This window comes from Helianthus annuus, chromosome 11 (assembly GCF_002127325.2).
Source record: "Helianthus annuus cultivar XRQ/B chromosome 11, HanXRQr2.0-SUNRISE, whole genome shotgun sequence".
Lineage (NCBI taxonomy): Eukaryota > Viridiplantae > Streptophyta > Magnoliopsida > Asterales > Asteraceae > Helianthus > Helianthus annuus.
In genome coordinates, this window is record NC_035443.2 from 88,798,648 (window position 1) to 88,823,311 (window position 24,664).

General features: G+C 35.8%; 1 protein-coding gene across 2 annotated transcripts; it reads left to right on the forward strand.

Annotated features, from left to right (window-relative positions):
• The first annotated feature begins 492 nt into the window (after positions 1-492).
• Positions 493-5,902, forward strand: LOC110890342. Of its 2 annotated transcripts, none has more exons than XM_022137941.2 (4): positions 493-634; positions 1,068-1,848; positions 4,105-4,392; positions 4,524-4,663. In XM_022137941.2, the coding sequence occupies exons 2-4, from the start codon at positions 1,113-1,115 to the stop codon at positions 4,532-4,534; spliced, it is 1,035 nt and encodes a 344-aa protein (XP_021993633.2). In that variant the 5' UTR covers positions 493-634; positions 1,068-1,112; the 3' UTR covers positions 4,535-4,663. The 2 variants fall into 2 exon arrangements, with proteins under 2 accessions (XP_021993633.2, XP_021993632.1); XM_022137940.2 differs by adding an exon at positions 5,581-5,902 and having other exon boundaries at positions 496-634; positions 4,105-4,814.
• Positions 5,903-24,664: the final 18,762 nt, after the last annotated feature.

Consider the following 24,664-nt stretch of genomic DNA (forward strand, 5'->3'; position numbering starts at 1 on the left):
ATATATAATTGTTTTTTTATTTGGGGAAATACGTAATAAGCCAGCTTAGGAGAGGGAAATATGTAAAAATCCCTATATTTTAAAGATGTTTTATCTATTTTTCTGCGTTTGACAAGTTCATCCAATACGCGGGTCCTGGATGGACTTAGTTATTTTTTTCTATGTTTTACCTTTCTGTTTAATTTTTCAGCAACGAGCGTACGTGATTCAAAGATTTTACGTATGCTTTTCGCTCGGCGTTATTTTTTTTCTATTTTTATTTATTTTGCTTTTACGAGCTTTTCCGATGTTGGTCGTCGCTGACAATGATATAGTTTTATGACAACCGCTGCAACGCATGGACTTAATACTAGTGAAACGATAAAGTACTATTGTGAGAAAGTGTTTTCAAAAACGATTTTTGAATAGTTTTTAGAGAAAATGTATTTTAAACAGATTATATTTAGCCTACCCCAAAAGTTTTATCTCCAAAACGTGAATGTCTTTATGAAAAACATGGATCGACAAGTCCGGACCCCTGAATTTCAGGATCCAACAAACCTCACAACCAAACAAACATGCCCCATATTAGCAATCTCAACGAAAACAATCTCTCACTTTTTCAATCAGACATTCCCTCATGTTTCAATCCTAGGTAAAACATTCATTCATTTCATTATTTTCCTCTTCTTTCACAACTTTTGTTCCTTTATCTACTAATATATGAATATTCCTACATGCATTTTGAGAGGCTATGAAGCATTAGCATGGGCACAAATGAGATTCCAAATTTTGTGATCGGAGTTGTTAAAATGTTGGGTCAAAATTGTGCATATTGTGCTAGGAAATACCCATATTGTTTTTGTCTTATAATTTTGTTATGTGTTTTGTATATCTTTTCGCCTTTAGCGGTGATCATGTTAGCATGTTGTTTCCCTGTTGTTGGGTTTGGGTTTGTTGGTCGTAGAATGTTTATAGGTATGCGTCGTCCTCGAACGGTTAAAAACGAAGTGCGGTCACGTAGGAGTTATAGGTCTGTGTATCGTGTTTGTGTTCCCAAACAATGTAACGAAAGTGGTTTCGTGCAGGACCCGCTAGGTGTTCGACAAAATGCCCAACAGACCAGTAACAAAATGTTTAAGGATATGAATGCAGCGGGCCAAAATGATAATTTTGTTGATAAGATCGCCTCGATTGAAGAAGACCCGAAAGAGATACGCGATGTGATGCCTGTAGATCGCGACACGCTAGATGAAAAGTACCGAAAATGTAGCCTTGATGATTGTAAACATAAAGTACAAGAAAGTTTGGATGGTGTTACGGACAAGGAGAAACGATATGATCGTGGAAAAAAGGTCGTCGGATGGTTGGATGATAATGAAAAGAGTCTAATGGATCTTGGGATATCAGAGGTTGAACGGACCAAAAGGTTAGAGAATTTGATGGAACGAAGAAGATCAAAAACGCTATCGAAATTTCAAATTATAAGAAACGCAATCGGAGTTGGGGTAGGGGTAGGAAATAACAGTTGCGGTCAAATTTCTTCGCTGCATATCCCGAAGAAGAATCCATTTCTTTATAAAAGTTCAGGTGATCTGAGTTCACCTCTTCCGGGTTCGGCTCCAACTTACATGATAAAAAACAACCCGTTTGACCTTCCTTATGACCCGCATGAGGAAAAGCTGATTCTTACAGGGGATAGTTTTGAAGACGAGTTCATGGCTGCATGCCGGAAAGAACCGTGCAGGCGTGAAAGCTCCAGTTTAGGGGACTTTGGAACTCCAGAATTCATAAATGACACACACGAAACGCATTACGATACTGAGTTTGCTATCAAGCAGTTAAGAAGATTGGGAACTTCAAAACTAGGTAGGTACCATTTTTCATATTGTTTTAGCATTACGAGGGATGACGGGTCAAAAAGGGTAGCATCTCGTAGAGGTGTAAATGTGCCAAGCCATTTGTGAGGTACTCGGGACTGGCTCACTAAAAGCTGGAATCAAGCTGAGCTTACATAAGCTTTAGCATAAAAATAAGCTTGTTTAATAAAAATATCTAAATAATATATATTTATATAATTGTTATATATGTAAGATTATGATAAAAATATCTAAATAATATCTAGAGTAAACTGCAATTTTACCCCTTGTGGTTTGGGGTGATTGGCACCCTTACCCCCCTAACGAAATAATTGCAATTTTACCCCCCAACATTTGCTGTTATGTCGCATAATTACCCCCTGGCCTCAGTCAACGGTAGTTTGACCCTTATAGGTAAGGGTATTTTGGTAATCTTACCCTATATTTATTATTATTATTATTATTATTATTATTATTATTATTATTATTATTATTATTATTTATAAAATCAAATTATCATCATCATCATCTTCAAATGAGAGATCTGATCCTCCATCATCATCATCTTCAAGTAACAGATCTGAACCTCCATCTGCGTTTTACCGCTCCTCCCCCACCGCAACCACCCACCCCCTTCTTCCTTCAACCCACAAGAACAGATCTGAACCTCCATCGGCGTTACTTAACCAAATCGCTAGCCGGAGAAATATTAACACTCCGATTGGTCTCCGGAGAAGTTAACCATCGGCGGCGTCGGAGAACCGTAGTCACTTTTGATTCACCAAAAGTCAGCAGCAGTGGAGTGGTCATCATCAGAGATCCGATCGATTGTGCTTGTTGATATAACAATTGATTTGTGCACGGTGGACATGTATTGTTGAATCAGTATGAATCGGAGACATACTTCTGTTTGGTAACAAGAAAAGGTTAAAAGTTGGTACAGAGACTGAAGAAATCTATCTTGAATGTCGAATTAATAGGCTTACATAGTGCCTTGGGTCTTTTAATGGTTGGAAGCAATTTGCTGCTGAAAATGAATTGGGTCTTTCAGTGCCTTGTGTTTCTCAATATCAAGTTTTGAATTCTAAAAATCTCCTGAAGAAAATTCAAATGCTAACACACATTACGTCAAGACCTCTTATAGGTGAATTTAACTTTATAATAACACGTTTTGAATTCTAAAAATCTGCAGAATAAAAATCAAATATGGCTGCTTTTTCAATTGACTAAAATCCATTACTTTTCTTTTAAAGTTATAGTTGGCTCAGTAGAATAAGTATGTGATTGAGATTTGAGACCAAAGTTGATGCAAAACCATCAGAGCCTGCAACTTTTCAAGCAATCTTTATTTTCTGTCATGGCAATCTCCCTTACCTATCTGATCACTACGTTTCTTTTTAGCATGTCAATTTCCTTTTTTGTTTTGGTTTTGGGTCTGCATGCAGAGGGTTGGGTGTGATTTGAGTTAAATGGATAGCGGAGGGAGAGAGAAGTGTTGGAGGGTGGTGGCTGGAGGTGGTGGTTGGAGGTGGCAGTGGTGGTGAATGGCGGTGGCAGTGGTGGCAGGGGGTAATATTACAGAGTAGAACAAAACATAGGGGGTAATATGAAAGAGCATTATAGTAATTTACCTGTGGGGGGTAATTATGCAACATAACAGGAATGTTGGGGGGTAAAATAAAAAGGGTAAAATAGTCATTTCACCACCAAGTCAACAGATCAGTCAACAAATTTGAGGCCGGGGGGTAAGGGTGCGACATAACAGCAAACGTTGGGGGGTAAAATTGCAATTATTTCGTTAGGAGGGAGCGGTAAGGGTGCCAATCACCCCAAACCACAGGGGGTAAAATTGCAGTTTACTCTAATATCTAATATGTTATATATAAGATCTTTAATTATAAATATATGTTACAAAAATAATTGAAAATGTATATAAATTAGTTAATAAATAATAAACGAGCCAAGCTTGAGCTTTGAAAAATAGAACTCGAAGCAAGTCGAGCTTAGCTTGGCTTGGCTCGTTTACACCTGCAGCTTTTTTATGGGTTGAAGCAGGCTCTGGTTGTTTAGAAACACTTTTGTCCAATCATGATCAATTGGCGTGTCAAATATGGTTACAACAAGTTAACGACTGTATTATTTCAATAATAATTTAGTTTTTGAAAAATAAATGATTTAGGAGATGTATTTTGGGCAACTTTTGGCCTGTTAGAGATAAAACATAAACCGAATACGGGTGTCTGATGGTTAATTTTATTTTTCAAAGCAAACAAGGAGGATGACAACAGACAGCCGCAAGTGAAACGTTTGGTACCGAACGTCGTCACTGATGATAGCCGTGCCATAGAAGGTGAATCCTCTGAGAAAGTGGTTAATGTGGTTGACCATACGAAAGAACACGAGGTTGACCACACAAAAGAACCTGAGGTTAACCATGATGTAGTCTCAAGTGATCAATCAACTTCTTCAAGTGAAGACGAACCTATTTTAAGGCCAAACAAAGAAGCGATCTTGCATTGTTTAAGTATGTCTCGGATGAGAGTACTCTCACAAGGTAATAGTTTCCGTAGAAATGCTGAATCATTCGACTGTGGCCCCTCTGCACTGTTTGACAAGTCGAAAACCGACGGTTCCATTAAACGGATTCATTATGGTTCAACAAGCTCAGTTGCTTCCGATATGCAGGTGGAAGTTGATTCACCACGATCAACAAACATGTCATCTATAGATGAAGATTGTAAGCGTAGTTTGGTAAATTCGACAAACCCATCTGAATTGGATTTGAATGAAGCAATATTGAGAGATATAGATGAGGTGAGTGAGCAAGATTCTTCAACGCAACCCGAGTTTTCACAACGAGCACTTGATCCAGACCGTTTTGAATCAACCATGAAGCCAGAAAAAAGCAAAGAACAAGATGCACATTATCTTACAGAAGATAGATAAACTCACAAGGATAGTTACTCAAATCTTGAGGTTGGTTTCATTTAAGAATTGGAAATCGGGTGGGTTGACAAGAGACGCTTTCTATCAAGAATGTTATTTTTTATTAAATTTAACATGTTAGATATCATTACAAAAATTATATTATTTTAGGGGTGTAAATGAGCCGAGTCGAGCCCAAGCTGGACTACGCTCATTTAACTTACAAGAGCTTGAGCTCGGGCTCAGTCCCCCTCGATTCAAATTCTATTTCTAATGCCCAAGATTGGCTCATGGGTAGTTTTTCAGCTACCTGCTCGACTCGTATATTATTTCTTAATTAGTTTGTATATATTTATAATTGCTTTTTATACATATATTAATAATACTTTTTATATATAGCATAGTTTTTTAATTGTATTTATCATAATTTTATGTACAATAATAATAATAATTATTTTATATCTCTCTCTATACATATAGTATATTAGATAAAAAAAATATTTAAATAATAAGCTCCATTAGGTATGCTAGCCAGCTCGAGCTTGATAAATGAAGGTTGGACTCATTTATTAAACAAGGCTCAAGCTCCAACTCGAGCTTGTTTAAGCTCAGCTCGTTATCAGCTTTTAGCGAGCCGATTTCATTTAGGCTCCGCTCGACTAGTTTACACCCCTACGTTAATTCAATGATATTCTTATTTTTGAATAAAATGAATGTTTTATGCATAAGATATACATTTTTTCCAACTTATTCATGAACCAAGAAATTAAATTATATGTTATTTCCACTCACTCAACTTCTGTCATATCTGTTTTAGAGCTTGGGTCGTCAGGATATGGGGTTCAGGAAGTTGTCGATAAGGTTCAGTGGTCAGGTGATCGCATCATTGTAGTCGAGTCATTGGATGAGCTGGCGCCTGATAGACAACTCTAAACTTTAGATTATCTTCAGAAAGTTGTAAACAGTTAGAAAATGCACACATGGGAATGCAATGGTGCTTGAATAGTTGTACATATAGATTATGATCTAGCATTGTATAGGTGAATCGTAGATGCATTGTATGAGTTATTCTTGGTTCAATTCTATCAAGTGTAAATAAGGGTGTTTTTTTTTGTTCCTATATTAACTGGTGTTAAATATGATCCATGTTCAGGGGTAAATTTATCATTTCTGATGGGAATAATACATTTTAGCTAATATATTATGAATCTACTTTAATTTTCTATTTACTTTTAGCATTGTCTTTTTGTAGATTTATGAAAATGTAAACACAATAATAATTTTGTCTATCAAATAACAACTTTTAGTTTGTTCATCAAATCAGTTATACTAACTTTATCTGAACATGAATGAATTAGTTTTGGATTGTACAATGGAGACAAATAGAAAATCATCAAAAAAAAAAAAAAAACAACAACAACAACTCAAATTGGGGTTGATGTTAATTTACACTATTTTAAACTTTATATAAAATGTCTTATTCGACTTTGACAATAAACAACTGTTACATGCGTGAATGGAGTTCTTAGGTGTAATACACCAAGTTTCTTATAAAACTAGGTGATTTGATCGCGCGTTGCGGCGGTACATTATAGCGAGCATTGGATTTGTATCGGTTTGGTTCATTACAATACTAGTATGATACATGCACTCCGTATAGAAATCAATCGACTGAAAACGACAAAAATGAACATGGGTACGGACACCAATGTTCAAACGGTATTGATTGATTCAGATCGTCACAGTATTGATATCATTATTCTTATATCGTTGCAGACAAAGTGGTATAAACTAAAAATTATCGAAACCGAAAACCATAAAAAAGAATATAAGTGCCTGTACCAATGTTGTTCGTTTGGTTTGTTATGGTATAATAACGATATGGTGCAAGTTTATCAAAAGTAAAAACAATAATAATTAATAGCGGTATTGATATACATGTTGTTCAATCGATTCGGTACGTTTTGGTACGTTAGCGGCACATTATCTATTTCAAAAAAAAAAAAAAAAAACCTTTATCACAACATTGGAAAAAATAAACACAGTTTATTAGAAAAAAAATTGAAATAAATGATAAATAATAATTTTTAAAAAAATAAATAAATACTTCAAAATAATAATTACCATTCATAGTCGCTTTCAGTTCGGTTTGTACACCTGCAGCACAAGATCCATTTTCAATAAAAGTTATACTCCAATGTTAAAAGAACATTGTTGCGGAATTTTTTTTTTTTGAATTAATAAACGCAAGTTATTAAAAGAAAATTAAACTAAATGATTGAATAAAATAAATAAATAAATACTTGAAAATAGAATTAAAAAAATAAATCAACAATCTAAAATAAAATATTGAAACACTGTTCATAATCACTTTCAATTGATATATATAATGTCTTATTCGACTCTGTGAGTAAACAACTATGTTATATGTGTGAATGGAGTTCTTAGGCGTAATACGCCAGTAACAACATGCTTATGTGTGAAGAAAGGTGCTATAGACTATTATTATGATGATCACAGATCACGTATAAGAGATTTTACTTGTATGAAGGATACGTGACACTCACATTGATCTCCCAAGATCAATGGTTTAAAACTAGGCGATGACATTTTTTGTAAATCTCAAGTTAAAACAATTGAAGAAACAAATAGAGAAAGGGTATTCTAGTCTTTTCTCACTTGAACTTCTCCCCCCTGATTTTCAAATGACAATAACTTTTTCATACATTAGTACTTTAAAAAAAGTTACACGGTATTAACGAGCATTTCATTCTCTTCAGCTTATTGCTATAGTTTCTTTAAAAAAATTACATGATTTTGATTACCCATTACGTGATTATGTGATTTCAAATACCCAGCACATGATTACGTGATTTTGAATACCCATTACGTGATTTCATTATAGTATGTGAAACCACAATAAGTGAATACATAATTAAGTAACAATAGATGAATATTTATTATTACGTGACTACGTGAGTTTGAATACACATTTTGTGATTACTTGATTTTATTATAGTATTTTATATGAAACCACACTGAGTGATTACGTAATTATGTAAAAACAAAAACATGTAATACATAATATTTCATATGGAATACCTAAAATTTTAGGTCTAATCACGTATTAAGGATAAATTATATACAAAACATTAGCCAAATCAACCTATAATAACCATATAATGTCATATATTAGAGATTTAATCACATCATAAAGCATAAACAATCAAGTTTTATTATTGATGTGTGTGACATAATAAGCATAATTGTAATAACATCAATTATAACATATCATATTGAATGTGTAATCAAAGTAACGAATTTATATTGAATGTTTAATCACGTAATGGTTGGGTATTCAAAATCGCGTAGTCATGTGTTGGGTATTCAAAATCACGTAATCATATAATGGACTAATTGGTATTCAAAATCCATTAATTTTTTTAAGAAAACTATAGCAAAAGCCTGCTAGAATTAAAAAAAATAAAATGTTTGTTAATACGGTGTAATTTAAAAAGGGGTGTCTTGTTCCCACACCCCTATATCTTATTTTCACATCCCTTAGTGTATACGGGCCGTATAAACTTATACGGCCCGTATAGAATGTTTTTGAATAGGAAAATGCGCAGAGAATGTTTTTTTGAATTTATTTATACGGCCCGTATATAGTTATACGAGCCGTATACATCGATATACGATTTGTAAAACGTATACAACTCAATGGATTTATTTTGGGAGGTTTGTGATGTTACCACATTTATACGGGCCGTATAACTGTATACGAGCCGTATATAATGGTGTTTTTTTTCAAGTATCACGTTTTTTCCGGTAAAAACACAATCATTCTAGGGTTTCTAAACTCTTCATCAACTTTAACAATGTCGATAAACGTTGATCGGAACACGCCGCTTAAATCGGAGCACAGGTGGAGTAACGTTACCGGTCAGTCCGTTGATGGAAACCTTAGCGATCGCAGAGATCTTCGTGTTGGTTATTTATCGATTCCGAATAACTAGCAGAAGAACCTGACACAAACAAGTTCTCCACAGTTTGTTATTCAGATCTCTATTCGGTCATCTTTCCAAACTACAACACACGATAACTTTAAACTTTATAGTGTGTGATTTGACCAGGAAATGATTGGAGGTGATTGCTACTTTTAATAAGCTGTCATAGTTGTCAAATTCGATTTCAACAAATCTTTTCCTTTTCCTTCAATTTCTAGAACATTCTTCGTAACATGAAGACGTGTCGGGTTCTTCTACTAGTGGTATTTTAATGAAGTATTGAAGATTGAATGTGCAAATCGCAACCGTTTTTTACTACGGCCCGTATACACAAATCGATACATTGTATACGATCCGGTAATTTTTTTTAACTTTGTGTATACGGGCTGTATAATTGTATACGGCCCGTATTCTTATGGTAAAAAATGGTAAAAATTGGTTTATTCTCTTTAATCTATTAGAACGATCCAAAAAACGAAAGGGATTTCGAGCAGTTGGTGTTAAACCAATGATTTGTTGATGTATATAACAGAGTAACCCTCAATTGGACAACATCAACCGTTTTAGTGCTTCTCAATCAGATATTATTTATTGAATCATAACTGAAACAGTCGAAAAATAACTCAACCGAACCAACATAGTTGAAGGTGCAAGAGAATGGCGAGTTATTTCAGTTATTTCTGTTGATCCACAAATTCCAACAAATTGTACCCAATGCAAGGATCGTTCTAATAGATCAACAGTGAAATTAGCAAATCTAGAAGTGATAATGGTTTATTCTCTTTAATCTATTAGAACGATCCAAAAAGCGAAAGGGGTTTCGAGCAGTTGGTATTAAACCAATCATTTGTTGATCTACAGATTCAAACCAATTGTGGGTTAATAGATTCCAAAGCTGTTATTTCAGTTATTTCTGTTAATCCACAAATACTTCAAACATTCTAAACCCTACCTGGAAACAAACCAACAAAATCCTGATAGTGAAAAACATCAGCAACCATTTTTTCTTTTCCTTCAATTTCGAGAACATTCTCCCTGTGTATGTGCTTGTGTTGTAGAAACCGGTGATGAATTTGTATACACAACTGAACGTTCATTACTGTTCTGGAATTGGAGAACCGTTGTGTATTTGCTTACTCTGGAATTGGAGAACCGTTGTTTATCTGAATCAGGTTCTCAAACAAACATTACTAAAGATGAGTTGATATTGAACCAACATTTCCTTCAAACATTCTAAACCCTACTTGGAAACCGGTGTATGTGCTTGTGCTATAGAAACCGGTGGTGAAATTGCGTACACAACTGACGGTTCAGTGCACGAAAAGTTTCTTACGAAATGTACGTGACAAAACAAGGATGTTGGGAATTAAACGCATGTACGTGACAAAGCAAGGATCGTTCTAATAGAGTAAAGAGAATAAACCAAGTTTAGAATCATCTGCTTTCTGAATCTGAATCTGAATGTTAACTTTGACTCATAAACCCTTGAATCCTAACGCTTCTCTAAAAGATCCTGTATTAGAAACTATCCTATGTCTTTTACCAATCGAAGAGGCAGTAAGGACAAGTATTCTCTCTAGGGAATGGAGGTACAAGTGGATGATTACTGGAAAGATTACAATTGTTTTGAGTTTTGTCAGATAATACTTCATTTATTGAGAAACCATGCTTGATTTACGTAAAGATCTCTACACAAACTCTTCTACATCTTTTAACCAATTGCCCATCACTTAAGACCTTGAAAGATTTGTTTACGTTAATTTTCAATAATGTTGGAAGGATTGTAGTTATAGAACCCGACAAACCAACAAAATCCGAATAGTTCAAACATTCTAAACCCTAACTGTGTATGTGCTTGTGCTGTAGAAACCGGTGATGAATTTGTGTATCTGAATCAGGTTCTCTGCCTTAGATCGGTCATTCCTTGTGATACATGAACGTTGTATTCTTGTCTTTCAGAAGAGTTGGAAACAAACCAACAAAATCCTGATAGTCTTCTATGGTGATTCGAAACATTCACGAACCACAATGGACTCAAACTTATACTACTCACCCTCCCCTGAGGAAAAGTTTTCCCGATGACTCAAGATAAAGCAGTTGGTTTGTGTTCATATCAGCGTTGTTTATCACCCTGTGTGAGCATTGGAAGCCCGACCACTAGCAGAAGAACCCGACACGTCTTCTATGATGATTCGAAACATTCACGAACAACAATGGACTCAGACTCATTGTTGCGAATTTGGTTTCTTCGGTACAGGCCGATGAAACCGAAGACTCAGACTCCTTACAACTCTCATCAAATGTCTCACCCTTCCTTTTATTCTGTAAATATTAAATAAAGAATAACACCATGCCCGTAATCCCGCCTTGATAGCTTCCGTTTTATTACAGTCATACGACATGTTTTTTTGTTCTTCAATCTTTGTTACTTGTTAATGTTTTATTTTTTTCTACTTTTAGAAAGGTTTAAGCACCTCACGACTGTCAAATATCTCATGTGATTGACACCTTAAATCCCTTAAATACTTTGAGAAAAATCCAATTTTCGAAGAATACGAGCCGTATAACAGTATACGGCCCGTATACGCGTTCCTATACATTATATACGATCAGGAAAAATATTTCGTATACTGTTATACGACCCGTATGGAATTAAAAAACTGACAAAGTCTGCTGGCACAAACTTTGTTAGTTTTTTTAATTCTATACGGGCCGTATAACAGTATACGGCCCGTATACACCATGTGTAAATAAGTTTTGTTACTATTACAACCCTTTAAAAAAAATTAACGTATGAAAAAGTTATAGCCGTTTGAAAATCAATGGGGGGAGTTGTTTAAGTGAGCATGGACTAAATTACCCTTTAATCCAATGACACTTGTCCTCCTCTCCTTCTCGCGTATACTTCGTTTGTGAATAAGGTCTTGTACAGGATCGAACCTTATTATAATAATACACAAGGTTGCAACGCGTCTATAAAGTGGCGATGATGATGCTTTTCAGGGCCGACCCAACCTATTTAGAGGCCCAAAGCAAAAAATAAAATAAAAATGAGGCCTTTTCCAAAAAAAAAAAAGTTTAACATTTTTAAATGTCCAAATTCACTCTTTTGATTTTTATTTCGATTTGACATAAATATATATGAGAAAATAAAACAATTCATTAACTTGAAAGGATTTAGTGAAATCTAAAAGATATAGCGTGCTAATTAATATAATTAATATACATGAGTAGATGAGAACTATTGATGTAGATGCTAATAATACCTGAATCCTTCTATACATAAACACCCTATTTTTTAGGCCTTGAGGGACCTGCCCACTTAAAAATGTCAGTGCACATATGTATGTCCGCCACTGTGCGAATAGACTAGATAGAGCGTGTGTTGAATATTGTATAATTACGAGTTAGAAACGAACACATGAGACCTTGGACAGGACGAGAGCACATTCGTACGGATGTAACACATCCACACGGATGTAACATATTCGCACGGATGTGTTCATCCTCACCAACATGTCATGTATAAGTAGGTTCATGTTTTCATAGTTGTTAAGTTTTGGAGATTTCAGAGGGGAAATGATGGAGAAATACAGCTTGTAAATGATGTATACTCTTTCGGTATGAATGGAATCATTCGACTTATGACTATTATGACGAGATTTCTACCGAATTAGTTCTATCCTATCCAAACTTCCGTCTAAACCCGCCGGATCCGAAACTTTCAATTGGTATCAGAGCTACGATACCGATTCAATCGATCTAACAGTTGATTGAATCACCTACGTTCATGATTTATGGGTTTTTGGACGTAAAACATAATTTGAGCTAAAACGTGAATGTGTTAGAAAGTATTTCATCGGGCGTTAACGTTTTTGAAGTTTTGAAGATTTTGAATACCGGTCGAGACTACGACAACATCCAAGGGGGAGAATTCAAGATCCTACCATTCGGTTCACATCTAATTGCGTATATCGATTTGGTTTGCTTTCGCTTTCAATTTCTATTACAACCATGACTTCTTTTAGATCTACTTTTGTTTATTTTGCATTACTATGCTAGGCTAAACTTCTATAAGCCATTTAGGCTAAGATGATTCTTGTTCTGGTTTGATTGATACATTGGTTTTTACATATGATTGTGTGATTTTAGTAAAGTTGGTTATTTTGATCTTTTGATGTGTATAATTACTTGTTAGTAATGACTTTAGATCTGATTTATGTGGTCTTGTTAATCTTTCTATGAAGTTTTGCCTGCTTGATTCAGTATGTATTATCTTTAGGTTATAAAAGTGCACTTATAATCTGAGGCTTGAATCCTTAACCGGTAATAGACAAATTAGTGATATAACCGGTAAAATTAGAGAGCTACCTACGAGAATGGTCTATATAAAAGGATCTGGAAACTAGTTAAGGGTTTGCTTTAAAATGAGTAACATAGATAGTAATTCGCTCAGTTCGTTAATCTACTGTTACTAGAAAAATATAAGAAACTCTTAAATCATAAAGGATGGTAACTAAAACTTGTTTCACAAGATTAGGTCTTGGTGTGTGTCTATATCGTTGATTCCCTAGTTTTGTGTGATTAACCTTTGTTGGCCCTAATCAATTTTAGCACTTCACACGTTATTTGAGCTATAGTAAAATAGTCTTCATAACCAATTAAGACCAATAGTCATTCCAGTCAAGATGAGTCAAAGTCTAAATGGTTAATTCTCTAATTTGAATTCTCTAAACCCACAACTTGTGTTTTCTTGCAATCATTAGTTTATTCACAAATCACTCTTACATCGATTAGATATTGACAAACGATAGATTATTAGGAGCCACTTTGTCCTTAGGATCGTTACTTGGTTCTTACCACTACTATACAACGTATACAATAGGTACACTGGCCTGTTATGTGTGTAGTTTGGTGTTAGGTAATTTCCATTTTTATAAATTTAAAACTTGTGTAATTGATATATTTTGTATATACCATTCGCACACATCAGTGGCATTAACAAAACAAACGGGTAAAATTATGTGTTCGAGCCTCTTTGTAACAACATACTAATAACTTCCCATTTGTTTATATTATTGTTGTTACTTGATTGTAGTATAGCGTAACTAATATGCAATTTTTTTGCATTAGCATGTCAACTTCTAACGATGACGTGGACGTCTTTGAATGGCTTGCTGGGATTCTTAAAGATGTTGTAAACTCATAAAATTTTCATCAATATGAGTCAATGGAATGGGTTGGCTAGCTTCTAATATCCATATATGGCGAGCATATATACCCTCTTTAACTTTTATTGTGATGAATTGAATATCGTTTAGAAGAAATCGGAGGAAGAACCGATGATTTTTTCCATGAAATCCCCAACGAAAGATACACACTATTCCATCTTTTATATCAAATCGATCATAACCACTACCAACATGGTTACATCCATAGAAAAACATCACAATTCCTAGTGAAAAAAAAAAAATTCCTTACGGAGATAAAGATATCAAATGTCTACCAAGATAACTCGGGGTTCCAACCAACAAGAATCCTAATAAACCTAAAAAAAGGATAATAGCCTAGCAAAAATTACTTGTTTTACGAGCCCTCTTTATAGGTTCTATGCGTATATAACTCATACTTGATCTTTGAGAAACTTAAGGGGCTAAATGAGAGAGTAATACGTGAAACCCATGCCAAGTTGTAACTTGCAATAGATGCGCTTATCGCGCGTTATGCTAGGGCTAATGATGTTGATTTAAAAATTAGGCTTAGATGTATTAGTAGTTTAAGATGTTGGTTGTATAATTTTGCACTTTTGTAAACAATACAAAACAATCAATGTTATCAAAATATCATTTATGGTTTATTCAAATCTAGTTTGTGACAAAATGACCATGCGTTAAGATATTTAACAACCCTAGTAATAAATAATTATAAGATAACATAATATATTAATATATTAAGACAAATCTGAGATCAATTTAGGGTAATCTAACGTGCATCATATAATACCATACTATAAAACAAATATAATTAATGTTATAAATAATGACATTCAATTTTTTTTTACCAATCAACTCACACTCTCTAAGCTTACTCAAATTTTCCACTTAAGGGCTTGAACCCTTAACCTCATGGAGATGGATTTGGTTAGTGATCTCTTCAGTATTCTCTTTATCTGAATAATATGTTACAAAAAAAGGTTGGTTAAATTCTTTTGCGTACATATTGATACCAACACTAGACAACAAGCCCTTTGGTAACTAGTGGCATACATGATTCTCTCTTTTCTATCATGCATAATTGGAAAAGTAGAAATCGTTAATCTTGATTTGTTATCGTATTATTTGAACTGTAAATTAGAGCATCAACAACGCATCAAAAGATCAAGAACCTTGTTTCGAATCTTTCCGGCAAAAAACCAAGACAAACTGGTCCTCTTTCTCATCCCTCCTCTTAAAGAAAGCGTTCGTCAACGCCCTTGCACACAAGGGCGGACCCAAGCCCACTTCAAGGTGGGCGGGCGCATCCCCGAGGAAAAAAAAATTTAGTGTTAAATTACGTCGAAAATCCCGTCCGCATCCCTTGGAATTTTTCGTCCGCACCCCTTGGATTTTTCGACCGCACCCTTGAACGCACCCCTTAGGTAAAAAGTGTTATCAATTTATATTTTAATTTTTTTGCTAAACTCTTATTTAAAAAAAATACTACCTAAATTATATAACTTTTAATACCTAACTAACTAAACCCAAATACCCATACATTTACCCACTTATAGTTCCTAACTAGCTAGCCCACTAAGCCTTAGCCCATTAACCAAACCCAACAATATTTCAAACTATAATAAAATAATTAAAGCCCAAAACCTTTAGAAATTCTCTCCCGCTCTCTCCCTCTCTTGCGTCCCTGCACTGCCAACGAACAACATCACCCAGCGACAACAGTCCAGCAGCCGGCGACCACCGTAATCAACCACCATACCACCGTCGTTTGACACCAAATCTAACCGCAATCCGAACACGGGTAAGTTTCTTTGTTATTTTGATGATTTTGGTTGATATTATAGGAGAAAAAAAGGTAATAAAGTTGTTAAATAGGCTTGAAATTTTGTGTGTTTTGACGTTGTTTATGGTTTTTTAGATGATTTTTAGGGTGATTATGTTGTTTATATATTTTTAGGGTGATTACAACTAACGTTATGATTTCTAGGCTTGAATAGTTGAAAATTAAAATTGAAACATTATGTTATGGAGCGATGAACTTATGTTATATAGAGAAAGAATTGTTTAAAAATTTAGTTTTAAATGATGTTTTTGGATAGATTTCAAAAAATGAAAACCCGTAGGGCGTCGACGTTTTAATTATGTTTGTAACAAAGTTTACATGTTTTTTGATTATTATATAAATTTAGTTTGATGCTCGTTTGTTATACATGACCCGACCCGACCCGATACAAACCGATTTTTTACTCATATACCTAGGGGCCTAAAATTTTTATAAATGTTCCGCACCCCCAAGGAAAAATTCCTGGGTCCGCCACTGCTTGCACACGAACCTTGACCTCAAAAAACCAAAGACGTTTTTCAACCTACCTCATTCACATCAGCCTTTGCCGGTCCACGTCGGAGTCCGTAAAACTCAATAGATCTCATTGTAGATGCACTAATCCTATTAAGCCTGCTAGTGGGCCCAATTCAAGAACTGGTTTCGTAGTGGGCCCAATTCAAGAACTGGTTTCGTTGTCATACAAGTAACCCTTGTACCGTACAACTCAATCATGCATATTACTATCGATCCTATTGTTGTTTTACACATAAATAAATACCTCCTCCTGCTGGCTGCGACCATTCTATAACATTCTACATTTGTATGTATATCTAATCTTCATACTTTCTCTCCCCATCAAGGCACACACAGTAGCGGTGTAAACACACACACACACACAGTTAACATGAGAGCTACCGTGTCCAGCAAACTGAGTTCGAGTAAAAGGGTTAATGGTGGAACAAAGATTGCAGGTCTTTTGTTGCCTGTGAAATACCTTAAACATGTGGGCAATTGGATGGTGGCTGTTTTTTGTAATGTTTCTCCAAGAAAATGGGGTTCCACTAAGGTATCTTCCTCGGGAACACCGAAACGGCTTCCGGTTTCACCGTTGGATTCTCAAAGAGCAGAAGCTGTTAAGGATTGTATAGATTTCATTAACTCTTCTTCTTCATCTTCCTCAACTACCTCTAATCCTGTTTCTTCTTGAATAATTAGAGTTTTGATGGGATATGTGTAGTGTGTTAATGGCCCCATTCTTGTTTTCATGATTATATGATTTTGATACCTTTTTTTATTATTCAAAAGTAATAATGTGGTTAGAAGCATATAGATAATGAAATGTATTTTAATCAGTTATAAGTAATAGTAAGTGATATAATGAGTTCTAATGTACATGTTTATAATAGTTTCCGATCGAAGACAATGTAACATTGCATCAAGAGTAAATTACGTTTTTGGCCCCTGTGGTTATATCACTTTTACCATATTAGCAAAAAATAAGAATTTTTAACATATCTATTCCCATAGTTTCTATAACTAACCATTTTGGCCCTAAGTCTAGAGATCATTGGGGCCAAAATGGTTAGTTATAGAGACCATGAGGGCTAAAATGGTTAGACTTAGGGGCCAAAATGGTTAGTTATATAGACCATAGGGGCAGATATGTTAAAAATTCTTTTTTTAGGCTAATATAGTAAAAGTGATATAACCACAGGGGCCAAAAACGTAATTTACTCATGCATCAAACTTGAATACGTATTCAAATGACTTTTGGCTTTATAACTATGATTTGTAGTTTTAGCACTCGAAAAATAAATGAATGGGCTTTACATGCAACAATTAAAAAAAAAACTTCTTTTAAAAGAGAGAACAAAAATTTGTGTTGCCTAGTTTGCCTTAAAGATTGTAACAAAAAGGTTCATTAAATCCTTCCTAAAAGTCAATGTTATTCCGTGATGAACACATATATATTCTTCACGGATGCAAATCAAAAGGAAATACGAGTGAGAAGATTTATATCAACTACTTTTACGACGAAGAGACCGGAATTTAGTGGACAAGAGGAAAATTTAAACAACATGGTCGTGTAAAAAAAGCTTAGATAACAAGAACTCCGTGGTGTCAAACGTGCTGGCGAGTTTCTAGCTACGACTTTGGTGGTGGCGTCCTCGATGCATGAAAAGATAAAGAATAAGAGAAATAAAGATAAACGATAGAGAACGCTCAAGATCTAGTGATGGTAATGGGAAAGTGACAAAAGTAGAGAGAAAAGAAGAAAGTAATAACTGAATAGTATTGTGTATTATTAATGAACTATATGTAGGTGTCAGTGGCGGATTTAAAACAAACATTCAAAGGTATTCCACAAAATTTCATTGTTTACTATGACTGATTTAGAAAAAAAAATCAGTGTACAATGGCGGATCTACAAAAGAAAAAAGAAATTTGTGCAACTCGTCTAGAAAGTTGAGGAGTATCATAAACAACCCTAGATCTGCCCTCTTACCTATATAACACTAAACTAAGGGGAGACGGGGCGCTACGTTGTGGTTGGGTGACCAGGCGTGGAAACCAGTGGAACACCGCCGCCGCTAAGACTGACCACGCGTGATGGTCATAATGCGTGCTGGCCATAAAGCGTGAAGATTTCTTCCCAAACACTCATTGCATCCTTCTCCTTCACATGTGGTGAGTGATGGGCACCCCCACTAAAATCCATCACTAGTGATGGAATCAAGTTTGATGACGTGACAGAACATGATTGGATGTGATGAGTGATGGAAAGTGGAGCACCCCTCCCCTATAACTTCATCTATACGATCTCAATTATTATATTGAAGTTACTTGAAATAGTTATAAAATATCATAAGTAGGTGAATATTGTAATAGTATGAACAAAATCTGGTTGTAGCATTAATTGAAACGAGCGACATCACATGTTATGGTTGATATGGTGTCTTGGCTGGTGTACCGTACGAAGTAGGCTCGACATTATATAACTGTCGGTGCACCGCCCTTAATTAACTATTCGACAACAAAACCAACCATCAATCATATATGTATATTATATAATTGATAACATGAAACATGTATTATTATATTGGGTTTGCCTTTCAAAAAATTTTATTATATTGGGTTCAGTGAGTCGATGATTCGAAATGACACCATTTATTTCGTTATATACCGAACGTTTATATTTGAACATATTTTATAGACATTGTATGTGTATTATATTGTATGTGTATGTATATGCAGTGGCGGATCTTGCCTGTGAACGTGTCAGGACCGAAAGACACGGACACTAAAAAAAGACTGGGTAAGCCCGGGCCAAACATAGTTTATATAGAAAATTTCGATCGAAATACGGAAAATTAACACTACGGCCGAAAAACTTGCCCGGGCCATGGCCTTGCCATTGGCCTTCTAAGAACCGCGCCGCGCCTGTGTATATGTATATAAGTACGTGTAATACGTAAGTTTTTTAATTCTAAACATGTACTTGAAGGCGCAAACTCTTATATGAAAGAGTTCTTTATAAGTATTTCAACTATAGGAACCAATTAGAATCATTTATTTATTTATTGTTAAAACTTAATGAGAAGTAATGACTATAAGGAATTAAATACTTTTCTTAAACCATAAATGATTTGTTTTTTCCGTTGATCAGTTTCACAGTTTCTCTTCTTTTCTTGTTCTACTTAACAAATTCATACACGTGCAAAAAATAACACATATGTGAATATAGATGCTTATGAAGTATAGGAGGAATGTTATATACAGAGAATACGCAGAACAAAATGAATCATCTATTTTCTCAATCCTAAAAAGGTAAAAAATAAATGAAAATGTTTAAAATGTATGATTTACGGTTTCTTACATCAGAATTCAAAAAAAATATGAAAAATTTTAGTTTTTGTATAACCTACACATTGTAGGTTATGTGTAGGTAAATTTACCTATATGTATGTAGGCTATGTGTAAGTGTAAATATATGATTTTTTTATGTATAGATAATACACATATGAATATAAGAAACATAAAACTTAAAAATTATAAATCTTAAATTCCAAAATTTAGTAATTTAGAATTATTCTTTTTTTCTCACAATAATTAATATTCTATAATGATAATTATCATAAAGTATATATGAATATGAATACAAATAAAATCTCACGCAGATATGCATATAGTAATCTTCTATCTATACTTTCAATAAAAGGAGAAACCTCAATGACAAAAGAAAAGCTTATGTGGCAGCCATAGAGTGTAACACCCCGTGTTTTCGAAAGTCAAAGTCAAAGTCAAGATTGAAGTCAAAGGAAGAAAAGATCGCTAATTGTGATCTGTCTCTCCTTGCTCAGTCCCTGTTTGACTTCTTTGACGGTAGTTAGTCTATTTTATGTTTACGTTAGTTGTATTATGTGGAGTAATTAATTACAATCGAATTAATCGAAGTTTATTTATCGATGTGAACCGCTTTACGACTTTGAATGATAGGAAGTAACAATGCGATAAAGTCAATTAATCAGTAATCGAACTAATCTAATCATCATCGAACTCGAGACTCGAATTACGTGAATTTTGGATTAATATACGTGTGCGTGTGCCTTATGTGTTACTTGTGCATGTCTACTTTATGTTATGTATGGTAATCAATCGAATCGCAATCGAAACTCAATCGAAATCGAATCATGATAATTGGTGGAGAAGAGATAGCGCGAGATATAGATGATTGTATGTTAGATATAGTGGTTGGGATTAAAAGTAAATTGAATAGGAAACTCTATCGTATTCTCATCAATCGCAATCGAGATCGAAATATCAAAAATCATCGCACCGAACACTCGAATCGTGCAGCTGAACGATCAGGCTACCAGCCGATCGAACAGTCAGCCGATCGGACTGCTGTTCCATCAGACAGGTTGTCCGATCGAGCTGCCTGACCGATCGGCCAACCCTTTCCTCATTTGGCATCCTATAAATACCCCTTGTCACTCTTAAACTTTCTACTTTTGGAAACCTCTGACCGACCAGCTCGTGCTCCCCTCTTTCTCTCAGATTCCTCTCGATTCCGGTAAGATTTCATCGTAAACCTTGTACTTTCTTGATCTACACGCACTCCTACACCTTTCTATCTTTCAAATCTTGATTTCTAACCGTGAAATCATCAAGATTCAAGTGTTCTAGGATGATGTCATCATGGTGTTCTTGAAGAACTTCATGTTTTTGCCTCAATCCACCAAGAATAACTTAGATCTAGCCGATTTCCACAGAAACAAACAAAGATCTGTTATAGATCTAAACTTTTACACGGTAAAAAGGATTGAAAGATGGTTTCCAACTTTCTTTCAACTCTTTTACACTCAATGCCTTCAAACCGATAGAAACGGAGCTTGTACCAATTTGCTAATCATTCCGGTGGTTGCATGACTCAAGATCCGGATTCTATCCACGAGGTTCATCGATTTCGGGTTAAACGTTAAACTCCGTTCCGAACAGTTCACCATCCGGATTTGGGTGATTCCTGTCCGATCAGGAGAAACAAGTAAGAACAAGGGTTCTATGGTTCGACTCGTTGTCAAAACACCTCGATATAACGACAAAACAATCAGAACAGCCAAGTGTTAGACGAACAGGCTGATCAGGTCAGGATGACTGACTGATCGGACTGCTGTCCGAACGGACAGCCAGCCGAACAGACAGTCAGCCGATCGACTGGCCAGCCGATCGGCTAGCACATGGTTCCACACTTAATCAATTTATTCTTTTGAAGTAGAGTATTGAACGAACTGCTATTCGATCGGACTACCATCCGATCGGATTACTCTTCGGATCATGAGATACTATACTTCAACCCTTAGTCAATTTTCAACATGTTCAATGCACTAGGAGTGCCACCCGATCGAACAGCCGTCCGATCAGATGACACCCTGTTGAGAAATTGTCTTGTTAAAAGTACCTAACCGATCGGGCTGCCGACCGATCGAACACCTGTCTGATCGACCAACCTGAAAGGTAAAGATACTTTAATGTTTTCAAATGCTACAACGAAAACTTCAAAAGTCAAACCATCATACACAAACACATCATTCTCAAAGGAAGAAACAATCCACTCGAACAGCCATCCGATCAGCCTACCGACTGACCGGACAGCTGTCCGAACGGACTGCAAACCGAATGGTCAGCCGTCCGATCGGACTACCGTCCGATCGACCAGCTGTCCGACCCTCCAACACTTGTTTTCCGTTTTACGCGTTGCTTATCGTTATGCTATCAAACTATTCAGGCTAACCCTACTCTCAAGCACTCCCTTCAATCCATCAATCGCTATGAGTATACTCGAACCCTTTTTGCTTTAGCACTTTTGGGTGTTACATACGTTACTTATTCTAAATCACAATCGAACACACTACTCAATTACTTTAAATACTAACCGTTACCGCATGTATTACGTGACTAAATGAATGCTTGTTGTTATGTTTACACGTGGAATGCTGTCTACCTGCCTTAACGACGATAGTACTATAGTTTGGACTCAGCACCCGTTCACACGGGGGTTGTTAAGGACAATTACTTGCATGGATTACGGTGGTAATCATGTATTGCGAACTGCCTCGGGCAGTCAACCCGCAGTCATTGGTATCGATAGATCCATGTCGATAATTAACATGCTTCGTTTTCCTCTGTGTACGTGCTGGTTATGCGTAAACTAATTCGAACTCTATATGCTATTATCAAACTTGTATACTCACCTTTACATTTTATGTATTGAGTTTATTTTAACGTATGTGACAGGTGTTTAAGATGCTTATCTGCTAGGAAGGCGAGGCTAGAATAAAAGTTTAGAGCATAGTTGTCTGTAGATCTTGCAGCTTGAGTCTCTAGACATAGATAAACAATATTTATATTTAAATCTGAGTTGTCGGAACAGAATATTTGCCTGGATTTTGTCTGTAATAATTTGTTTGCTATTTGAGGTACGGTATGGGACGTATTATATAAATTAAATAGTAATGATAATTGTTATGGAAACTTCTGGACAATCTGTTTCGCTCAGTGCCATGCCCCGATGATTCCGCCATCGGTTGGGGTGTGACAGATTGGTATCAGAGCCATAACTATAGGGAATTAGGCAAGACTCGACCTAGTCCGGTCGATGTCTTAGAGACCTAGACTATAGTTAGGAACCAACAGACCAAGCTTATGTGCTGTATATCCTGCTATTTCTCGCCTACACTACACTATCATCGCACTCGAATTTTCAATGATGAGAAAGCGATTTAGCCAAGATTAGGTGTGAAAACCGCAAACTCTGGACTAAATCGCTTGATAAATGTTGTTTTATCAACTTATCAATGATCTCTTCATTTTGTTTTTCAATAACGAACGCTTGTTCAACGAGAGATTATGCCAAATCAGGAGTGAAATCCATATTTTGATGAATAATCTCCTCTATTTTACTAAAATCAGGGGAAAGTTGTCAAGCCAGGGGTGAAACCCTAACCTTGCCGGCTTGCCCGTGACTTTACCTAAACTCTCACCAAAGCCTTGACGGACTCCAACGACCTGAACTCATGAGTATAACTCGAGGGATACGCGCCGAATGCCCAAGAATCGAGGCAGAGGCCGATTCCGAAAATCGGAATGTGACGACAAGTTCTTGAAAATAGTCGAATCACTTTGGGTAGTCAATGTCTAATAGCCGCAGACAATCTATTTCTCGATTTTTACGTGTTTCGATTCTGAGCCTGCAACTGCTGACTCTGATGACTCGTTTATGTGTTTATATGAGTTTGACTGTTTATGTGTTTAATTTTGATATTTACTAGATTTTTGCTCTCATTCCGATCGACACACACAACCCGCATTGCTCTTCTATCTCAAAACGCTAACAAGTCGCTGCAACATGGACGACATTATGCTACGATATATGCTTATACTATACTCGACATGCCATATGATATGCTATACTGTTCGATATATTATACGCGATCGCTATACTCGAACAACTCGCGAGCTTTGAATGATAGGTTTCTGTATTCTGACGGCCTCTGTGATTGAATACGTATGTGTTTCTGTGTTTCTGTGCCCTACGTGCTTACATGTTTATGTGCTTCTTTGACTACGTGAATCTGTAGTTATGTGCCTATGTGTTTATGTGATACGTGCTTCAACGTGTTCCTGAGCTTTAGTAAGTAGTAGACGTGTGAGGTGAGATTCGATTTCGTTGTGTCTGAGACCTACGATGATGTCTGTTGCAGACCATGTCGTCATCTGGACACCGAACCCCACTTACTCGCCAAGAAAAGAGAGACAGGTGTCTTGCTGCTATCATCGCCAAACAAGTAGCAAAAGCTGTGAGCGATGTCTATGAAAACGTCAGTAAATCATCCGAGGAGTCGAGAACAGAAGCTCCCAAAGATGCTACCAAGACTGTTTTTAGCTTCAAACAGTTAAAGGCATGCGGACTGTCACACCCCCAAAATCCACCATGCGGAGTACCACCGCTTGGAGGCGTGACGTGACCAGGATCGAGCCACCAATCATATTGAACAACATATTTAAGTAAATAAAACCAACCACAATACAATTGGTGACCAAAAGCCAGTTAACCAAGTTTTAAATTAAACAGCGGAAGCATAATACGTGATACCAAATATAAGTTCATTGTCCATAAGTTTAAAATCCAAAACGTAGATTTAATAAGTTCATAAGGATTAAGTGTTTATTACGGAACATGACAGTCCGTATCCCACAACGACTCCTTCCTCGTGCAAGCTCCAAGCATTTAACGACCTGTAAGGCATGTAACAACGAGTCAACAACAAAGTTGAGTGAGTTCACGTTTAGTTGTTT

Excerpts from the sequence above, each read along its gene's own strand:
- LOC110890342 (XM_022137940.2), top strand. The coding sequence starts at position 1,113 with ATGTTTAAGGATATGAATGCAGCGGGCCAAAATGATAATTTTGTTGAT. Across the intron at positions 1,849-4,104 it reads ATTGGGAACTTCAAAACTAG|CAAACAAGGAGGATGACAAC; the intron begins GTAGGTACCATT and ends TATTTTTCAAAG.